This window comes from Myotis nattereri (assembly GCF_964212035.1).
Source record: "Myotis nattereri genome assembly, chromosome: 2".
NCBI lineage: Eukaryota > Metazoa > Chordata > Mammalia > Chiroptera > Vespertilionidae > Myotis > Myotis nattereri.
In genome coordinates, this window is record NC_138076.1 from 57,242,166 (window position 1) to 57,262,269 (window position 20,104).

A 20,104-nucleotide genomic window follows, 5' to 3' on the forward strand; every position below is an offset into this window, starting at 1 on the left:
TTAAAAATGATTTGAACTAACCCCCATTCCAGATCAATTTACAATGCATTGAGGTATTAAATGCATTGCATTTGATTTATAGCCTTGTTTACTCTGCATCACCAAACCCTAGTGGGATTCAGAGGAAGCTGACCACAGCTGAAAATATCCAGATCTGGTTCACCTGAGGAGAGCTTCTGTTTATATTAAAAATAATATGAAAATTCAAGAGTTTAAAACTACATGCAAGCAAATAAACACCATCCATTCCATTTTGTTCCCTTGATTATGAAGCACCTTGACCAGTTATTTTTCTCTTGTCTACGTGGTTAGATGCCAGTATAAATTTAGAAAATGTCGGGTGGGTTATAGTAATGAGCGTCTTTATCAAAGAAGCAGGACTTGAGCCGAGCTTTGAAGAATGGAGATTTCAGTGAGGAGGAGAACCTTCTGGGCCAGAAAAAACAGCTTGAGCTGAGAGAAGCTTTATGTGGTCCCTTCAACTCCAGACCCTTCTCTCCAGTAGCAGCCAAACATCATGCTCAAGAAAAATGGTAGCCTCCCTCTCGAAGTCACTAGAGCAGAAGTCCTTTATGTAATTCACACATCTGTCCATTGTGACCGTCACCATCCTAGTGAATAACTGATTAGCCGCCACTCTGTGCTCTAGGCAGAAAGGCCTGGTCTCAGCCTCTTATTTTGTGTGGAGTGCCAGGAGTGTCACAACTCCACATGGCAAGAAACAACAAGAATGATGAGAGGAAGTTGAAGGGAGACTAAAAGTATTGCATTTCTTATACCACTGAGTTCTCTTGGCTTTCAATTACTATTCCTAAGCTATGCCAGGAAATGGGATATATTTGTCCTTGATAGAGTTAGAAGTTCCTTGGTGACTTTTTAGCTTGAAGAGGTATGAGGAATTGACTTGTAAAGTATTTAAAAGTTCCATGCCCTCTCTCTGTGCTCTCTCTGTTTAGTTGGGCCATTTTTATGTTCTAGGTGTGCTAAGCAGGGTTTGTGCCATCTTGCCAGCTCTTATGAGGCTTTAGCAGAGCAGCTATTTTTGCTGTCAGCTATTAACTCACCTTAATAGCATAGGGTATAAAGATCCATATATAAAACTTCACAGGTCATTTATATCAAACTTGGTTATAATTGGATTAATGGCTTACTTTCTATAAATATGGATTCAGGAATGTTATGTTCTTATAATTGTGTCTTTAGTGAGATCTATGGATTTGATAATGACTCCTTACGTGCAGCAGCTCTTTTATTGCACAGCAACCCCAAGACTGTCATTATGAACCAATCTTCTTCACCCAGCTCCTGAGGGAAGATAAAGGCTACAGGTACCCTCTGGACAGTGAGCAGTATTTCCTGTTTTTAGTATATGAAAGAAGTGCTCTAAAGAGGAATGAATAGACTTCACAGATTACAATCTGTGCTTTTCTTCCATTTATGCTGTATTTATGTTTGCTGTATTTATGTTCCTTGTGTAATCTCATCTATTCCCATGGCTTTAATAATAATATCTACCTGTATGTGAGAGGTTACAAAATAAAATTTATATCTTTGGCCTTGCCCATTCTTCTGAACTGTGGATTCTTGTTTCTATCTGTCTACTTTATACTTTCACCTGAATTCCTATACCTTATGTTTAGAGCAAAGAGGTTAAATACAGTCATGTGCTACATAACATTTCAGTCAATGTTGGACTACATATACAGCAGTGGTTCCGTAAGATTATAATGGAGCTGAAAAATTCCTATTGCCTAATGATGTTGTAGCTATTGTAACATTGTAGTGGTAACACATTACTCATGTTTGTGGTGATACTAGTATAAATAAACCTGTGCTGTCAGTTGTATAAAAGTATAGCACATATAATTACAGTAGTGGACTATACCATCTAGGTTTGTGTAAGTGCACCTAATGATGCATTTCTCAGAGCATATATTCATCATTAAGTAGCAAATGACACTTTGGTAGTCCCCTCTTATTCACGGTTTTACTTTCTGTGGTTTCACTTTCACAGTTTTAGTTGCTCCTATGGTCAGCAGCAATCAAAAAATATTAAATGGAAAGTTCCAGAAATAAACAATTCATAAGTTTTAAATTGGGCACTGTTCTTAGTAGCATGATGAAATCTCATGCTGTCTGCTTCCTCCTACCCAGGATGTGAATCATCCTTTGGTCCAGTGTATCCATGCTGCATATGCTACCTGCCCTTTACTCATTTAGTCATCTCAATTATCAGATCAACAGTGTCAGTGTACTAGTAACAGTGCTTGCATTCAAGTAACCCTTATTTTATTTGATAGTGGCCCCAAAGCCATTCACATACATTTTCTTACAGTATATTGTTATAACTGTTTCATTTTGTTAGTAGTTATTGTTTATCTCTTACTGTGCCTAATTTATAAATTAAACTTTATCATAAGTAAGTATGTATGGAAAAAAATAGTGTATATATAGGGTTTGGTACTATCCTCGGTTTCAGAACTCCACCAGGGGTCTTAGACCCTATCCCTCATGGATAAAGGAGGTACTAGTGTAAATGTTTAGCACTGGAAACAGACTACCTATATTCATTTTTTTGCTTTCACTCTGCCCCTTCTTCCCCTACCCATTTCATTTTCACCATACTCAAAATTGTCTTTTTATAAAGTATAAATCAAATTATTTAAATCTCCTACCTAAAGCTATTCAGTGCTTTCCTAAAATAAAAATTCAGATCCTGTACAAGCTAGTCTGTACTTGCTGTTTCACTTCATCTTATTTTCATTTCTTCTACTCATCCTGCTCCAGCCATAATGGCCTTCTGTTTCTAAAACATGCTGAACTTTTTTTTTCTGCTTAGAATGTTCGGCTTCCAGATCTTTATGTATGTGGCTCTCTCTTCTGTTATCAGATTCAGAGGCCTTTCCTAATCATTCAGTCAAAAGCAGCCCTCTGCTTCAGCACCTTCTATTTCCTTACTCAGTCTTATATTGATAATAGCAATAATCATGGCATAGGGTCACAGTATAGTGTGTGATTATGAACTCTGGAACAGGCTCCCTAGGAATGAACTCAGGTTTTGTTTACTTAGTAGCTCTGGGATGTAGGGGAAGATATTTAACCTTTCTGTATTTCAGTTTTTATCTTATGTGAAATGAGGACAGTAACTTCCTAGTTGTAATGAGAGTTAAATGAATTTAAACCTGAAATGCACTTAGAGTCCATGATTAATGCTCAACCAGTGTTATAGTATTACTAGAGGCCCGGTGCATAAAATTCGTGCACACGGGGAGGGGGGTCCCCTCAGTCCAGCCTGCACCCTCTCCAATCCAGGACCCCTTGGGGATGTCTGCCTGCAGTCTGACATCCCTCTCATAATCCTGGACCACTGGCTCCTAATAGCTCACCTTCCTGCCTGCCTGCCTGGTCGCCCCTAACTGCCCCCAACCCCTGCTGGCCTGATTCTCCCTCACTGCTCCCTGCTGCTGGCCAGGTCGCTCCTAACTCCCTCCCCCCCTGGCCTGGTCACCCCTTACTGCCCCCCTGCTGGCCTGGTTGCCCCCAACTGCACCCCTCTGCCGGCCTGGTCACCCCCAGCTGCCCACCCCGCCAGCCTAGTCACCCCTCACTGCCCCCCCCTGCCAGCCTAATCACCCCCAACTGCCCCCCTCTGCCAGCCTGGTCACCCCTAACTGCCCCCCCCCGCCGACCTGGTCACCCCCAACTGCCCCCCCTGCCAGCCTGGTCGCCCCTAACTGCCCCCCCTGCCAACCTGGTTGCCCCTCACAGCCCCCCCCCCGCCAGCCTGGTTGCTCCACGCAGCCTGCTTGTTCAGTCGTTTGGTTGTCCCTTACTAACCCCCCTGCCAGCCTGGTTGCCCCACGCAGCCTGCTGTTCAATCGTTTGGTCATTCCTCACTAACCCCCCTGCCAGCCTGGTCATAGGGAGCCATCTTGTGAGGGCATGAAGGTTAATTTGCATATTACCTCTTTATTATATAGGATCTTTGGCATAATATGTAGCACAAAGAACTGGTAGCAGTGTGTGTGTGTAAATAATTGTACCCATCATCCATTCCACCCAAGATTGTTTATCCTCTTGCTTTGTTCCTATTCTCTTTAATGACTTTACTACTCATCTGTTTGCCTAAGATAAAAATTCCAGTTTCCCTGACAGGGAATCGAACTGTGACCTTCTGGTTCATAGGTAGATGCTCAACCACTGAACCATGCTAGCCGGGCTTGCTTTCCCCATTTTAACAACCTTTCCACTGCTTGCTCTTCTTTTCCACTCTGAACCTTTGAGCATTATTGTTGCCTGAATTCTAGAATATAAATTTGATTATCTCACTCCCCTGCTTAATAAACTTTTGTGATTCCTAATTGCCCACAAATAAAAACCCAAATTTCTTGGTATACTATGTGAGACTCCTTACCTACATGTCCTCAGCTTAGCCTTCTAGTCTCCTCTCCTTCCTCCCCCTTCTGTACTCTGCTTTGGCCATGCTGAATTTCTCACTTGCCCCAGACTTGCCATGTGGTGACATGTCTTTGTAAATTTGCTCATGCCCTTTCCTTAGCCTTCCCTGGTCCTCCCCATTAGCTTCTCCTTTTTATTCTGCCTGGTTATTTCCTACCCATCCTTTGAGATCTGTAAGGCCCTCCAAGATTTTCTTAGAGGAAACGCTTTCCTCATGTTCTTCCCATTGTTCTTCTATCGTGTTGTTTTAAAGATCACGTTGTATACTGACCAGTTCCATGACTGTAACACCCAGTTAATCTATCAGCTCCTTGGAGCTAAGACATTTTTAAAAATGCATGTGTGTGTGTGTACATATATACATATTACAGGTGTGTGCATGCATGTGTCTTCTCTGGATCCTTGCAAAGGGAAGGTGTCCTTATATTCTAATACTCTATATTGCTACTTGGAGGAACTGACCAAGAATTAAGATTTTGAGCTTTCTTGAAAGTTAAAGTGTAAAGGGTTTAAGAGGGCAGTGAATCGGATTTCTGGCATTTTCTCCACAGGAGGAGAGCAGAAGGATTTCCTGAAATTTTCATACACTGTACTAAAGATAGGGAGTTACAAAGGGAAAAGAGGAGGCAACCTAAGAGCTCCCCTGGCTCCTAGATAAGGTTTCTTGTCTGAGTCTCCTTTCTTGAATCAGGTTTTCCTGCACTTGCCTGTGTCCATGCTGACTCTGAGCTGTGGCCCCTTCCCGTTCGCAGGTCTGTTCTTCCTAAACTGTGTTTTTAAGGCATGCTTGTATCACTGTCACTACTCCTGGCTCTTGTTTTTTTCAGCAGCACTTCTGGTCTTGCTGGCCTTGACTATTGTCCCTTCTTGACCTACACTGGCCTTTTTTGTTGCTCATGATTCTGCTCTGACAAACGCCATGATTCCTGGTATTTGACCCCAGCCTGATCCAATGAGTGATTCCGCTTGCCCTTTGGTTTTCCCGGAAGGGGAACTTGTAGACTGTCAGGGGAGCCTGATGATACCCTGGGGCCAGACTGTGACAGCCAGGTGTGCTCAGGCCCCTCAGCCGCCTGAGGGGCCCTTCTCTGGATATTCAGCTAATTGGGGATGGACAGTTACTGCAGTTTTCTGTCAACTTGTCTTTATTGTATTGATAAGATATTTTAGGAGCCTGCAATGCATGCTAATGACTACGCAATAAGCTTGTCAGAAAGATTATGAACTGCAGGAGAACAAGGATAATGTCTTCTACTCCTTTTGTTTTCCTTCCTCATAGCCCCTCGGCATACCTTATCCTCAATAACTGTCATCTCAGTAATAATTACAGGATGGCTGGATCACAGTTTTTTGTTTTGTTTTATTTTGTTTCAGATTATTCCTCTTGCTGAGAGAGACTGTTTTAACTATAGGGAAAAATGTATAGATAGTTATTAGTCCAGAGATTTTAAAGTTTGCTTTTTTCATTCAATAATAGTTGTACTCTTTTATAATATTAGTAGTTTGTTGTTAAGGATATTTTTGTTTTGAGAAAAAGTATTCATCTTAGAATTATAAAAAAAATATGAAATAGCATGTCTTAACGTTTTCTCCTTCCATGAATGATTAGTATTCCCACTGATGTCATGTAAACTTCAAGGCTGATCTTCTTGGGCAGAAAATTAGGGCATTTCTGCATGGAATTGTAATGATATATATTTATCAAATAGAATGAAATTTATTCCATAGTAAAAGAGGAATCCACCCTCATAGGCAATGAGTATGTTTAAATGGGTCAGCTCTTTTTCGAGATTTACCCCAAAGGGGAATCTTTTCCTCTTCAATTTACATATGCTGCCCAACACTCCAGTTGTTTCTGTTAAGAATTTCTAGATATCTCAGCAAGAATTTTCAACACTACAATTTTTGACTACAAATGCCTTGTTAAATAAAATACACACACAAATCTTCCCTTAAAATTGTGTTAATAATATGAGCTGTTTTTAAACCCTGCTCTCCATTTGCTACAAAAGCAAATTCTACCTTAATTTTTTTTAAATATGTTTTTATTGATTTGAGAGAGGGGAAGGGAGAGGGATAGAGAGACAGAAAGATCGAAGAGAGAAACGTCAGTCAGCTGCCTCCTGTGCACCATCTACTGAGGATGGAGCCTGCAACCCAGGCATGTGCCCTGGTGGGAAATTGAACCAGTAACCTCATGGATCATGGGGTCAACACTCAACCACTGTGCCACACCAGTTAGGCTCTACCTTAATTTTTAAATAGAATTTTTGGGAGGTAGAAGAAAAATGTCTCCAAGGGCCTCAGTTCTTTTCTAGTTCCATTGTCCATGTGATCTTTGTCTATAAGGGGGAAATTGTGGCTTTTTAAAATTCTTATAAATATTGAAGCACTTTATATTTTGTGAATAAACCAAGATGAAACATAACATAGCTTGTATTTTTTCTATTCCTCAATATTAGACCCCAAAACAAGTACCTATGTGATGTTTAAGCACTAAAATTTCGTATTTAAATTTTTCCTTATTTCACATAACTAGCATTGTTTCCTTTTAGTTGAAGATGCCTGTTGATTTGTGCATGAGTTAGACGAGATGATCATATATACTTTTTATATTTAGTACACTAAAAATGGAGCTTTTGGTTCATAGTTCTGGTTCAAATTTAGTTTCCATGTGTGTGGTTAAAACAGACACTCTCTTTGGTTGTCATGTGCCTGGAGGATCTGTCTGGTCTATAGTTTCCTGCAAAGGCTACTTTACCTTGAAAAATGATCTTTGGAAGTTTCAAAATACTCTTGAGCTTGTGTCTAAAACATACTAGTTGGCGTTTGATAAATATCCATTTTGTGTGTTCATATCTTATTTTCCCACATCTTGTTTTTTTTTTTTTTAATTTTCTCTCCATGTTTCTCTTAGCGAATGTATGTATTAATAAATATCACAACAATGCTAGTCCCTTGACTGTTTAAACAGACTTTGTGCTCAATAAACCTAGCTTGCATTCTACACTATTCCACAGTATAAATAGGTACTGATATTACTTAAGAAAGGATCTCCTGTTCATACTGCATAACCTTGAACAAGAGACAACCTTTAAAACTTCTCATTTCTCATCTTTAAAATAACAGATTTTGCCCAGTTGGTGTGGCTTAGTGGTTGAACATCAACCTATGAACCAGGAGGTCATGGTTCCATTCCCAGACAGGGCACAAACCTGGGTTGTGGGCTTGATCCCCAATAGGGGGTGTGCAGGAGGCAGCTGATCAATGATTCTCCTTATTGATGTTTCTCTCTCTCTCTCCCCCTTCCTCTCTGAAATTAATGAAAAAATATTTTTTTTAAATAAGAGCAAGTTTTGCTTCATAAAGTTGACATGATAATAAAATTAAGTAAGATATATGTCAAGCATATGGCAGTATATTTGATATGTCAATAAGTTGTGGCTGCTGCTGTTGTTACTGTCATCATCATTGTCAATAGTTGCTTCACTGCTGTTAAAGGTTTATCTTTACACATACTCTTGGTTCCATCCCAAAAGTTCACTTTCCTTTTTCTTTTTCTTTTCATTATAGGCCAGGGAATAAAAACTTTGTCTTGCATCTTCAGGAGGGAAGACTATAAGAAAGTCTTCCTGTTCTCTTTCAGTATGCCTCATATTATTTAATACAAGAGGCCCAGTGCACAAATTCGTGCACAGGTGGGGTCCCTTGGTGTGGCCTGCAGGGATTGGGCCGAAACTGGCAGTCTAACGCCGCCTGCCGCTCCTGCCTGCTGTTCCCGCTTATGCCTCTCCTGCTTATCCCGGTCCCGCTGTGCCTGTTGCGGGCTCACACCCAGTCGGTCCTGATCGGGAGAGGCTTGCGCTGCCATAGCAGTGCTCACCAGCCATGAGCCCTGCCTCTGGCGCCCATCCCAAAGGGGGTGGGGGAGGGCCTGGATGTGATGGCCCTTGGATCAGAATCCATCCTGCTGATGTTCGCATTGTTTGTCTGGAGCCACCTGGTGGCCACTTTTATATCGTTTCTTCCTTGTGGAGCATCTAAGGACGGGAAGCGGCCGCAGTGCCCGAGGCCGACTTCCAGGAGGCCCGTGGCGCTGTTGGGATCGTACTGGTGGCACTGGTCCATTGGTGCCTGGCTCGTTCTCTGGAGATTGAACCTGCAGGACTACTGAGGGAGTGAATCACTGCTGCCGGGCTGGTGGGCCACAGGGACGGCTAAGTGGCACTCCCACTGTGGGAGCACACTGACCACCAGGAGGCAGCTCCTGCGTTGAGCATCTGCCCCCTGGTGGTCAGTGTGCGTCATAGCGACCGGTCATTCAGTCATTCAGTCACTTAGGCTTTAATACACACACACACACACACACACACACACACACACACACACACACACACTAGAGGCCCGGTGCACAAATTTGTGCACAGATGAAATCCCTTGACCTGGCTGGTGATCAGGGCTGATCAGGGCCATCTTGCCCAGTCTGGGGGGGAGGGACTGTGAGAGTTTGGCCAGCCAGGGGGAAAGGACCACGGGAGGTTGGCTGTGGGAGTGCACTAACCACCAGGGGACAACTCCTGCGTTGAGCGTCTGCCCCCTGGTGGTCAGTGCACATCATAGCTACTGGCCAGCCAACTGGTTGTTCAGGCGACTTATCGTAATAGTCGCTTAGGCTTTTATATATATAGATAGATATTTTTGTGGAACCAACTTATGTGACTAGGATTGATCATAGATAGTACCTTTATGATTTAAAAATTCTCTAGAAATGTAGCATTTTCATAACTGAATTCCTAATTTTTTGAAAAGAGAAAACCCTCTTGAAGAAGCACTGGCAAGTCATATAGGTCAGCAGTGGATAAAAATGTATAGGCCACTTCTTAAAGTTCCCTAGTATAAAGACAGATGCCCCCCTTCTCTAACACATGTGCAAGGATGAAATAGATGTAGGTAATGTACAAACAACTCTTTGAGTTCAGGTGAGAGGAAAAGGCCTCCACCACCAAATACAGTTTTGAGCTCCCTACAGTCCTGGTCCTCTCTGTCCTCTTTCCCTAAAAGATGACCCCCTGTTCACCCTATACACTATGCACAAGGCAGAGCACAGCACTGGGACTTCTCCCTTTTCTTCCCACTCCTGTCCTGAAGAGCTCATTTTACAAGCTACTCACTTAAGAAAGGTATAATTAAAAAGACGAGTTTGTACATTTAAGGAATCTCTAACTGGTGGATTTTACTTGAAGAGAAAATTCTTAGGAAAGTGAAAGGAACAGTGGAAATTGCCCTTCCCTCTGAAACTCTACCTCTCTTCCATGTTTAAAATAAAGAAGATCCTTCCCTAATATCTCTGAAAGTCGGGGAATGAGAAGCTAGACAGCTACAGCTATGTAGACAGGCAACTCTACAATAAAATCCCACTCTGTGAATGAGTCATTCTTTCTTAGGGTAAGTGTGGCAATTCTTTAAAAAAATATTTGAGAGTCACATAACTTTACTTGGTTTTCTCACACGCTAACCATTACTTTAGGTAATCCTGTGCTTGTTTTAGCAGCACATATACTAATATTGGTAATCCTCACTTTACATCCTCATAAAGGACCATAAAAATGGTATTTCAAGCTAAAATTATGCAAAGCAATAATAATGAATGGGGAAGATCTCATTGTTCTGTAACCTTTAACAATTTTTGTCAAAACATTACATCTCTTATTATTAGTTATAAATGTATATAGAAATGAAAAAAAATAGTAAAACTAATATTTAGGAAGCTAATGTTTATTTCTTTGGAAAAAACTTTCGGAAAATAATCAATGGTGCTTTCCACCTTATGGAATAACTTATATATGAAGCATCTTTCCTAACACCTTAACGAACTGTCCTACTCCTAAGTTTGCATCAGCTTCCAGCACTTTATCCTTTGTGCTTTCAATGCCATGAAGTATTTCCATTTTGCTTTAATGTGAAGTTTTTTGCTAGCCTGTTACTTCCTCTAGACATCTTCATTCTTTTCATCACAACCGCTTTTCTCATTTATGTCAATAAGTTTGCCTCTCCCAAGTTCCTCGAGCATATCTAGGGGCTCTCGAATGGTGACAGGCTCAACATTCCCATGATCAGCTATTCTTCCATACTTACATTTACATTTGATTCTAATTTCACTTCTAGAGTTAATCACCTTTCATTTCTTTACTGCTCCTTCAACTTTGTAGGCTAATTCTGTCTTTTGATTATCCATTTCTGTAAAATGTCATGTGACAGCACAACTACATGGTTTGCTGTTTGTGTGTGAACTGAATAACCGATCAGTGACCGGTCACTTTCAGACTTTGAAAACAATGATCTGATTGGTGATTTATCATAATACACATCTGCTATTTATTAGTGTTTTGTAAACTGAAAGCTAGCAGTGAAAAATTTACTTTAATTTGAACCATGTTGTTAAGTGACTGGTGTTATTTAATTAAACTGTGCCAGCTGAGATTTGTGCATATCAGAACCGTGTACAGCAAGGACATCAGCATTGAAAATCTATCAGCTGGATCACAAAACTGGTCCAGACCCAAAGGTTTCTTTCACTTTGTTTCACAATTACTTTAGCTAGCGAGTGAGGGAAAGATATAAAATCAAAGATGCATGGGGGCGGGTAGCTCACTTTGCCGGTGTCCCTTTTGTCCCTCAAGATGATGTTTCTAAAGTTTGGTGGTCTTGTTGGGGGTGCCTTTGAGAACTAGAGAGGCAAAATAAATTCTGGCATTTGTTCTTTTACTACATTTGCTTTCTTCTAACCTCCTTCAAACATAACCTGATCCTCCTGTGTGATGGTCTATAAGTAAATGTGGTCATGGGAACTTTTCTTTGTTGGAGGTGCCCTTGAAATAGTTATAATACCTCAAAGGTGAAACCAATAGGACTTTAATTTCTTTTCGAGTAGGGACAGGAATAATCTTATATTTCTGTAGCTTTTTGGACAAGGGGAGCCCTCAACCAGAACGTACATACACATCATTTAGCATTGCAAGATGAGAAATCCTTTGAGCTTCTCCTGGATTCTAGCAGAACGCACTTCCGATATCAGTTGCAGTTCCCATTCTGCTCTTCGATGTTTTCTCTAACATAATGAAGCCTTTGGCCATCACTGCTACTTTGAAAATCAAAGCCTTTTGGTCTCTAATGGAATGTTTATGAAAATACTCCATTTTGAAATTTGCTCAGGAAAAGGAAGGATGGTAAATGATGTTAGAAATCCCTCTGGCTTGCCTTGGCATTGATTCATTTAATGAGATGTACTCTGGAAATATCTGGAATTAGTGTGAATAAGAGTATTAAAACCCAAAGGTAAATAAGCTCTTATCCTCATTGTTTTCTTCCTTGGAAGTTTAGCATCATATATGCATTCCTAATTGATATTTCTATGTGATCAAGTAAATTGCTCTTTGCCAAATTTAATATAGGTATCTAGGGTAAGCTAAAAACACCTATGTCAAAAGTCTCATCTGTTTAGCTAAGGTGAAAGTGGAAGTGTTTTGGGTTTTTTTTTTTTTTTTTTTTTGGATGGAGCATTGTAGATCGGCAAGCCTGTAGTGGGAAGGAAAAAACAAAACCAAAAAAAACTATACTGACTATACTGTTATATGTCATGCTCTGTTGATTTTCTTGGTGTCAGTGAAAAAACAGTAGTCTTATGTATGCAGCATCTAGTTTAGTAATATGGTGACTCATAAATCTTACATGTAAAAGAGGCCTAAGGACCTTTGGCTTATCCTGTGGTATTGGCCCTATCTTGATGTAAGACATTAATGTGTCTTAAAATAATAAAATAACATTCATTCAAGAAATATTTAATGGAGAATTACTTCTATACCAGGAATTATTCTAGGGAGCTAGCAGTAAATATAAGATGGTCAAACTCCTCGCTTTCCTGGATTCTAATGGGGAAGAGAGAGACAGAAAACAAGTAAATTACATAGATTAATTATCAGTTCCGTGGCTTTCATTATGCATTTCTGTTCATTTGTCCATCAGCATAGGTCCCTCAGTAACATGGTAAAATGGTCTGATCACTCCAAGTGTTACAGACTTGTAAAGCATTGAAATGGAATTGGGGGCAGTGACCTTTTAGAAAACAGTCAGCTCTATCAGTGACGTCTGCTTGCTTGTTCTGCTCCTATGCATGCTCCCTTGCTGGCCTTTGTTGTTTGTTCTCATGGCACTTCAGCTTTCTTTTAGAAGTAACACAAAAAAATATGGTTAGGGCTATCATTTTGACTTCAACTCCAAACCATTTTTTAAGTTCTTTTAAAAACATGTAGGGGCACCTCTGGCCAGGTAGCTCAGTTGGTCAGAGTGTTGTCCAGATACACCAAGGTTTGCAAGTTCGATCCCCAGTCAGGTCACATACAAGAATCAACCAATGAATGCATAAATAAGTAGAACAACAAATTAATGTTTCTCTCTTTCTCTCCCTCCCTCTCTCACTTTTCCTCCCTTCCTCTCTCTCTCAAAAAAAAATCAATAAATTAAAAAACCACATGGTGCAACTATAGCATCTTACAATGACATTTTGTGTGAAGATGTCAAACAAAACCTGGAATAAGAAGCTTATGGTATTTTGAGAAATATCTGAGTTCCCAAGGACATCCCTTTTGTAACAGACACTATTTAGTAACAATATTTGATTTGATTTTAAATCGTTTGGTATTTTTCATTTGAGGATAGCTTTATCATAAAAATTACACTTAAGAAAAAGCAAACTTTATCTTGGCACACAAATTTAAGGACGTCACTTTGCTGTGTACATTAAATAAACATGCTACACAATTTTTCCATTTAAAAATATGTGGATTATTTGATTATGTCAGAGTGCTTACAGTCAAGAACTCACATTATTGCTGAAGGCATTAAAGATCTTTGTCCACTTACGGAAACTACAGCTTTGTCAAATACAACATTTAGAAACCAAAATTTTTTTTTTTTAACAAAGAAGGAAACACTTCCATTTTTTTCACTTAACCAAATACTCATCGTGGTAAGCTTGGTCTTTAAAACAGCGAGGCTTGTTATTTTAGTTGCTTTTGTTTTCGTTATACCTATTTTTTTTTTGCTTTTCTTTTTAGAGGTTGAAGGGAGTATGCTCTCTCTGAGAGTTCAGTTAATTGCAGTGAATTGATCAATATTCGGCAACCAGTCTTTTAAGGCCCTTTTTAACCTTGAGATTTTATGAATCTATATTTACCTTTGCCCTGCTTTTTTCCCTTGATGACAAGAGCCAGGATCGTATCAGGGATAGACTGGAGAGAGAATTGAGCTAGCGTAGGAGGACGTGATAGAGTATGTAGTGGTGACTCTAAAGGGTGCAGTTACTGTTGGTTTCCTCTCTTTTATAGTTTTTAAAAAATATTTCATACATTTTATTCATTGTAATTATTTTTATTATGGGGGGGGGTAGAGAAAAAATAAACCCACATACAAAAAGCATTTGTAAAAAGTCACCTTCTTAAGTACCTTCCTCCAAGAAGATGACCCCTGAATTCTTCATGTTTCAATATATAATTAATTAAAGCAATGATTAAGAAAAGAACTTTTGTGGAGAGAAGTTATTTTTTGATGGGGTTAAAATATAAGGCTTATGTTTATTGACTCATAGAAGCAGTATTTGTTGTTGTTGTTTTTAAAGAGAATTTTCCTTGGTGGCCAGATGGAATTTAAGGTAGACATTTTATGTTCCTTAAGGTGGGGCAGTCTATTGATTTTTATATCCTCAGCTCCAAATATACCACTAGCCCATACTACTAGGTGCTCAAAACTGGGCTGAACCCAATACCCATTGTCCTCCTTCTCCTCCACCTTCACCTCCATCTCCACCTCCACCAGAGGATTAAACAACTTCCTAACTTTTCCATTGCTTTCCTGGAGTTTATACTCTAAAGGGGAAGAGAGAGACAGAACACAAATAAATTACATGGATTAATTTATCAGTTCCTATGTTTTCCATTGATTCTCAAAGAGAGTGGAAGGGAGAGGGAGAGAAAGAAAGAAACATCGATGTGAGAGAGACACACCGACTGGTTGCCTCCCGCGGGTGCCCTGACCAGGCTGGGGACTGAGCCATTGAGCCTGCAACTGAGGTATGTGCCCTTGACCAGAATCGAACCTGGGACCCTTCAGTCCGAGGGTCAGTGCTCTATGCACTGAGCCAAACCGGCAAAGACCCAATCAATACCCATTCTTAAGGCAATTGAAAATAAGATAATCCCAAGTAAAAGGAGTGAATTTTTGATGTGTTCTTTTTCAGTTACTCCAAAGTGTTCCTTTTCAGAAAGTGTGAAAATGTTTTTATGAGTAATATATTGTAACCACAAGCACTGACTTTATATTTCAGAGTTGGAGGAAATGAGATTGATGTTTCACATAATTGTAAAATGCCAAAAATAAGTAGAACTGAAATGAGTTAAAGCCCAGTGTTCAGAAAGGCCAAGTAAAAGCTTCAGATCAACGGTGGCTATAATTGAAAGGATCCAAATAAGTATTTAAAACCATCCCTGCTGGGACTGCTAGGATTTCTGAATTTCAAATTGGCATTTTATGTTTGACAAGGTGACATTGTATAAGAAATGTATTATAAAACACTGCTGTACGATAGGAAAATGATTGAATGTAAATATTTCAAGATGTGGACCACTGTTCAAATGTTATCATAAATCTTTGCCATTGTTTTAGGGGATAACTCTTCATGCATATATGAGATGCATTGATAGAGCTAGTTCTTAGAAGGGAAATCTTCAGCGAGTTTCTGCCTCTTCTACCACTAGTCTGATTTGACCACAAAAGTACTCTTTAAATCTTTGCCATGTTATTATATGCTTATTATTAAATAAGTGGGGAAAACGCTTTTTTTTTTTTTTTACTACATCTGGCATTGCTTTGTCCTCTTCATTGAGTGGCTGAAATATCACATGTGAAATTAGAATGGGCTGAGACAGTTGGCACTCTTAAACTTTGAAAAGTAAGGCTAACTGTCTTTCTATTCCTTGCAGGTTTGGAAGGTTTACAGTAGCTGCTCTTCAGTCCAAAGTAGAACAGTATGAACGTGAAACTAATCGCCTCAAGAAAGCCCTGGAACGAAGTGATAAGTATATAGAGGAACTAGAATCTCAAGTTGCACAGCTAAAAAATTCAAGTGAAGAGAAGGAGGCTATGAATTCCATTTGCCAGAGAGCACTTTCTACAGATGGCAAGGGGTGCAAAGGCAGTGAGGAGGATATGGCATCAACGAATCAAGGTGATGGTGCCAGAAAGCAGCTTGGCTCTTCGACCCCAAGTTCTCACCTGACACAGCCTTCTAACAGTTCTGCTCGGCAGGAAAGCACCAGCAAAACAGAACTAAATTGTTCCAAGAACAAAGACGTATATCAAAAACAGGTGGAAATAATGTTAGGTGTAACTGATGCCAGTATGGATACTTATTTGGAAAGAGAATGGGGTAATAAGCCAACTGATAGTACTCCCTACAAAGATGAACTTTATGATATTCCAGCTCCTTGCACTCCTTTGTCCCTTAGTTGCCTTCAGCTCAGTACTCCAGAAAATAGAGAGAATTCTATGGCCAAAGCAGGAAGTTCCAAAAAGCACTCAAACCATCTCAGAAAATTGGTGTTTGATGATTTTTGTAATTCTACAAATGTTTGTAATAAAGATTCTTCAGAAGATGATAAAAGTGAAAATGAAAAGAAATCAGAATGTTTTACTTCCCCAAAGACTGGGTTTTGGGATTGTTGTTCCACAAGCTATGCCCAAAGCTTGGATTTTGAAAGCGCAGAGGGGAACACGATAGCAAATTCTGTTGGAGAGATTTCTTCAAAACTGAGTGAGAAATCAGGCTCATGTTTATCTAAGAGGTTGAATTCTATTCGCTCTTTTGAAATGAATCGGACAAGAACATCCAGCGAAGCCTCAATGGACGCAGCTTACCTTGACAAAATCTCTGAGCTGGATTCAATGATGTCTGAGTCAGACAACAGTAAGAGCCCTTGTAATAACGGTTTTAAGTCAGTGGATTTGGATGGGTTATCAAAGTCGTCTCAAGGCAGTGAATTTCTTGAGGAACCAGATAAATTGGAAGAAAGAACTAAGCCAAACCTTTCCAAAGGTTCTCTAACTTCTGATCAGTTAGAAAATGGAAATGAATGGAAACCGTCTTCTTTTTTCCTCCTCTCTCCATCTGACCAAGAAATGAGTGAAGAATTTTCACTCCATCCCAGTAATAACTCAGGAACTAATGAACTCAAACCCCCAAGCTGTTTATTTCAGACGGAGTTTTCCGAGGGTGTTTTGTTAAGCAGTTCACATAGGCTGTTTGAAGATCAAAGGTTTGGGTCGTCTTTGTTTAAGATGTCCTCAGAGATGCATGGTCTTCCTAACCACCTTCAGTCTCCTTGGTCTACTTCTTTTGTGCCTGAAAAAAAGAATAAAAATGTGAATCAATCAGCAAAAAGAAAAATCCAGAGCAGCCTTTCCAATGCTAGCCCATCAAAAGCAACTAAAAGTTGACTCATTAGGAAGGTGCCATTTATGTTTTTGTCCAGCGAGGAATACAAGTTTTTAAAGTTACCTTTTCCCCCCTCATAAAAGTTCTGTACAATTTTGAATTGGTAATCTTTAGTCAACTGTCAAGTCAGAATGGTAGATTAGCCTATACCCAGAATACTTTCGTTCATTTTGAAGAGTTTCTTCATTTTCAAATGGGAATATTTTTGACCAGAAGGTAGGCAGAAGGTTTCTTTTAAATGAATATTATATGTATCTGGTTTGGGTATATTTCAGCCGTGGGCAAACTACGGCCCGTGGGCCGGATCCAGCCCATTTGAAATGAATAAAACTATTGAAAAAAAAGACCGTACCCTTTTATGTAATGATGTTTACTTTGAATTTATATTAGTTCACACAAACACTCCATCCATGCTTTTGTTCCGGCCCTCCGGTCCAGTTTAAGAACCCATTGTGGCCCTCGAGTCAAAATGTTTGCCCACCCCTGGTATATTTTGTTTTGAATCTTGATTTAACTATTAGGTACAATGGCCTATTAATGAGCCTCAGTTATCTTCAGAACTAGGATTTCTTAAATAAAACTGTAAGTGTTCTCTACACACTGCTCATGACACTTGAGTTTCTTTAAAAGCATTTCCTAGGGTGGACATCATTTTGCCCCCTTTTATTTATGTCTAGTAGTGGCCTTTTATGCAAGGCCATCGTGGAGAAATAGCACTCTAACCTTAGACCAATATTAAATTACTTTTTTTTTTTCGATTTTATGTGTATGCATTTTTAATATTGTGTTTTGTTCAGTTTTTGTAAAAACATTTTGCTAGTATGAAAGAATACATTTCTATATGAAAATATTTGCTTTATGTCAGATAACTTTCCTTTGTTCATCTCTTTGTGTGTAGTGAAAAATCAAAAATTGAGCCTACTTTGGAAAGAAGGCATGGAACAGTTGGGTTTGGAGGAGCCTAAACATGGTAGCCTCCTTGTTCCAGATAGACAGGTGCAAAAGCACTCACTAACGAGTTCTTGATCCACTCATGTGGATCTGCCAGGGAAGCTTTTTTGGAATGATCAAGTTCTTGTTTGCATGTTACTGTTCTTTGTAAAAACTCTATGCATGATAGCTTTCTTGCTTGCACTGTTTTCTTAAGAAAAAGACGTTTCAATTGGCTAATGGAATATCTTCTAAGTAGGACTTTTTTTTTTTTTAATGAAGAGTGTTAGGGTGAGAATAGGTGAGCTAAAGCACAATTTATAATTTAGGCTCTGAAAAAAGTTTGCTCTCAACATGTTTGGTATAGCTATATAGGCTTTTAAAAAATGGTTTACTATGCTAGTGACTTGCTTAGCTAGTGTGCACTGAACATTTTACATTGATATCTTACTATTTTATGTTAATACTGCATGCTTTTCTATGTGAATTGAATAAAGGATGCCATAGCACCGTAATCCTTGATATTGTCTCAGATATTGAGTTAGCCTATAAAGATCAGTCAAACTTATCATTTTTAATGGTTCTTACAATATAAACGTTGACAAACTATGACCCATGGACCAAATCTGGCCTGCACCTGTTTTTGTGAAAGGCCTATGAACTAAAACGAGTTTATATATTTTTTAATGTTTTTTTAAATGCAAGGAATATTCCATAACACAGGAAAGTGATAAGTAATTTGAATTCCAGTGTTTCTGTATACAGTCTTATTAGAACACAACTACTTATTTGCTTACATATTATCTATGGCTGCTTTTGCACTGCAGTGGCAGAGTTGAATAGTTGTAACAGAGGCCATATGTCTCACAAAGCCTAAAATACAGAAAAATGTGCTGACCCTGTCAGACTCAGGATTCAATAAAACCATAAAAGTAAAACAAATCGCTTTTATGATTTGGAGAATCATGCCCTCCACTTTTAGAACTAATAAGCCAAAATAAAATTTTTAAAGAGCTAATATAAAGCATTTTTTTTTGTTTTATCATACATATTTTCCAAAAAGTATTTATGTGTCATTTTATCTTTCTGATATGTTAAAAGCTAATGGATACTTTCAGAGATATTAGCATTTTAAGTACCTTTGACAATGTGGTTATACATTTGAAATTTTATTAAATGTAGAAATCTAATTTTTTTCTGAATAGAATAAATTTGGGGGTGAGCCTCTTATTCTGTCTGTAACTTTTCTGTGTCATGAATGTATCAGTTTTCAATTCAAATATATACTGACACTGTGCAATGGAATCCAGTGTGTAACCTGATTTACTAATGCCTACCGACAGTGAGAGTGTCTATATTGGACCAGAGTATTTCCCAGCCACTTTAGGAACACTGCTCCATCCTCCCCAAAACAGCATTTCATATATTAAGTTAATCAAATCTGTAAATTTCTCAGTTGAAGAGTTTTATTTTAAATACAGTCTCATTTGTCCTCTTTGCCATAATCTACATCATGACAAATATGGTGGTCTCATATTTTTTACTATATTTGTTATGTACACAGACTAAAAAACAGCCACCATCTTTTATTGAATCGAAGTAATTTGCTAACCTATCTCATAATCCTCTTTTCAAATTCTGTGAGCCAACTATTATCTCCAGTTCACAAATACGTGAATTGAGGATTAGTGGTCAAATGCGTCTGGAATGGGATAGAACTGTTTTTGCAGCTGAACCTCTAACTCCAGAGCTTGTACTCTTCCTCCCTTCTGCATGGGAGTTCGCATTTCTAGGCCAAAGAATGAATGGAGATGAAATTTCCAAGGATTCTTTTAAACATGTTTTGGAAGTATTAGTGTGTTTCTTTTTCAAATAAAATTTAATTCCTGCCTGTGTTCCTGGACCTGACTCTACTACTGATGGGAGTGTGTATGTGCTACTTTTAAGTTTATAAACATTCACATTAACTCTGACACTTTTATGAATTTAAAGGTAGCATTAAGGCTATGTTAGAAAAAGATGCACTAGTGATAAAGGAAGCAGACACTTACTAGTTCATGTCTTTATAAAAACAGCATCTGTTGACTGCTCATCTTTCTAAAATGCTATACAGTGTGACATGCTAGACTTTTTCTTTACATGACCTTTAGCTTTCATCATTTAACTTTAGAA

General features: G+C 39.0%; 1 protein-coding gene across 3 annotated transcripts in view; it reads left to right on the plus strand.

The window, feature by feature from the left end:
- Positions 1 to 19,228, plus strand: part of OBI1 (ORC ubiquitin ligase 1) — a 42,078-nt gene extending 22,850 nt beyond the window's left edge. For all 3 annotated transcript variants that reach the window (XM_081115085.1, XM_081115084.1, XM_081115086.1), the window contains one exon: positions 15,492 to 19,228. In XM_081115085.1, coding sequence (XP_080971211.1) covers positions 15,492 to 17,004 — 1,513 coding nt within the window. In that variant the 3' untranslated portion in view covers positions 17,005 to 19,228. The remainder of the gene's footprint in view (positions 1 to 15,491) is intronic.
- Positions 19,229 to 20,104: the final 876 nt, after the last annotated feature.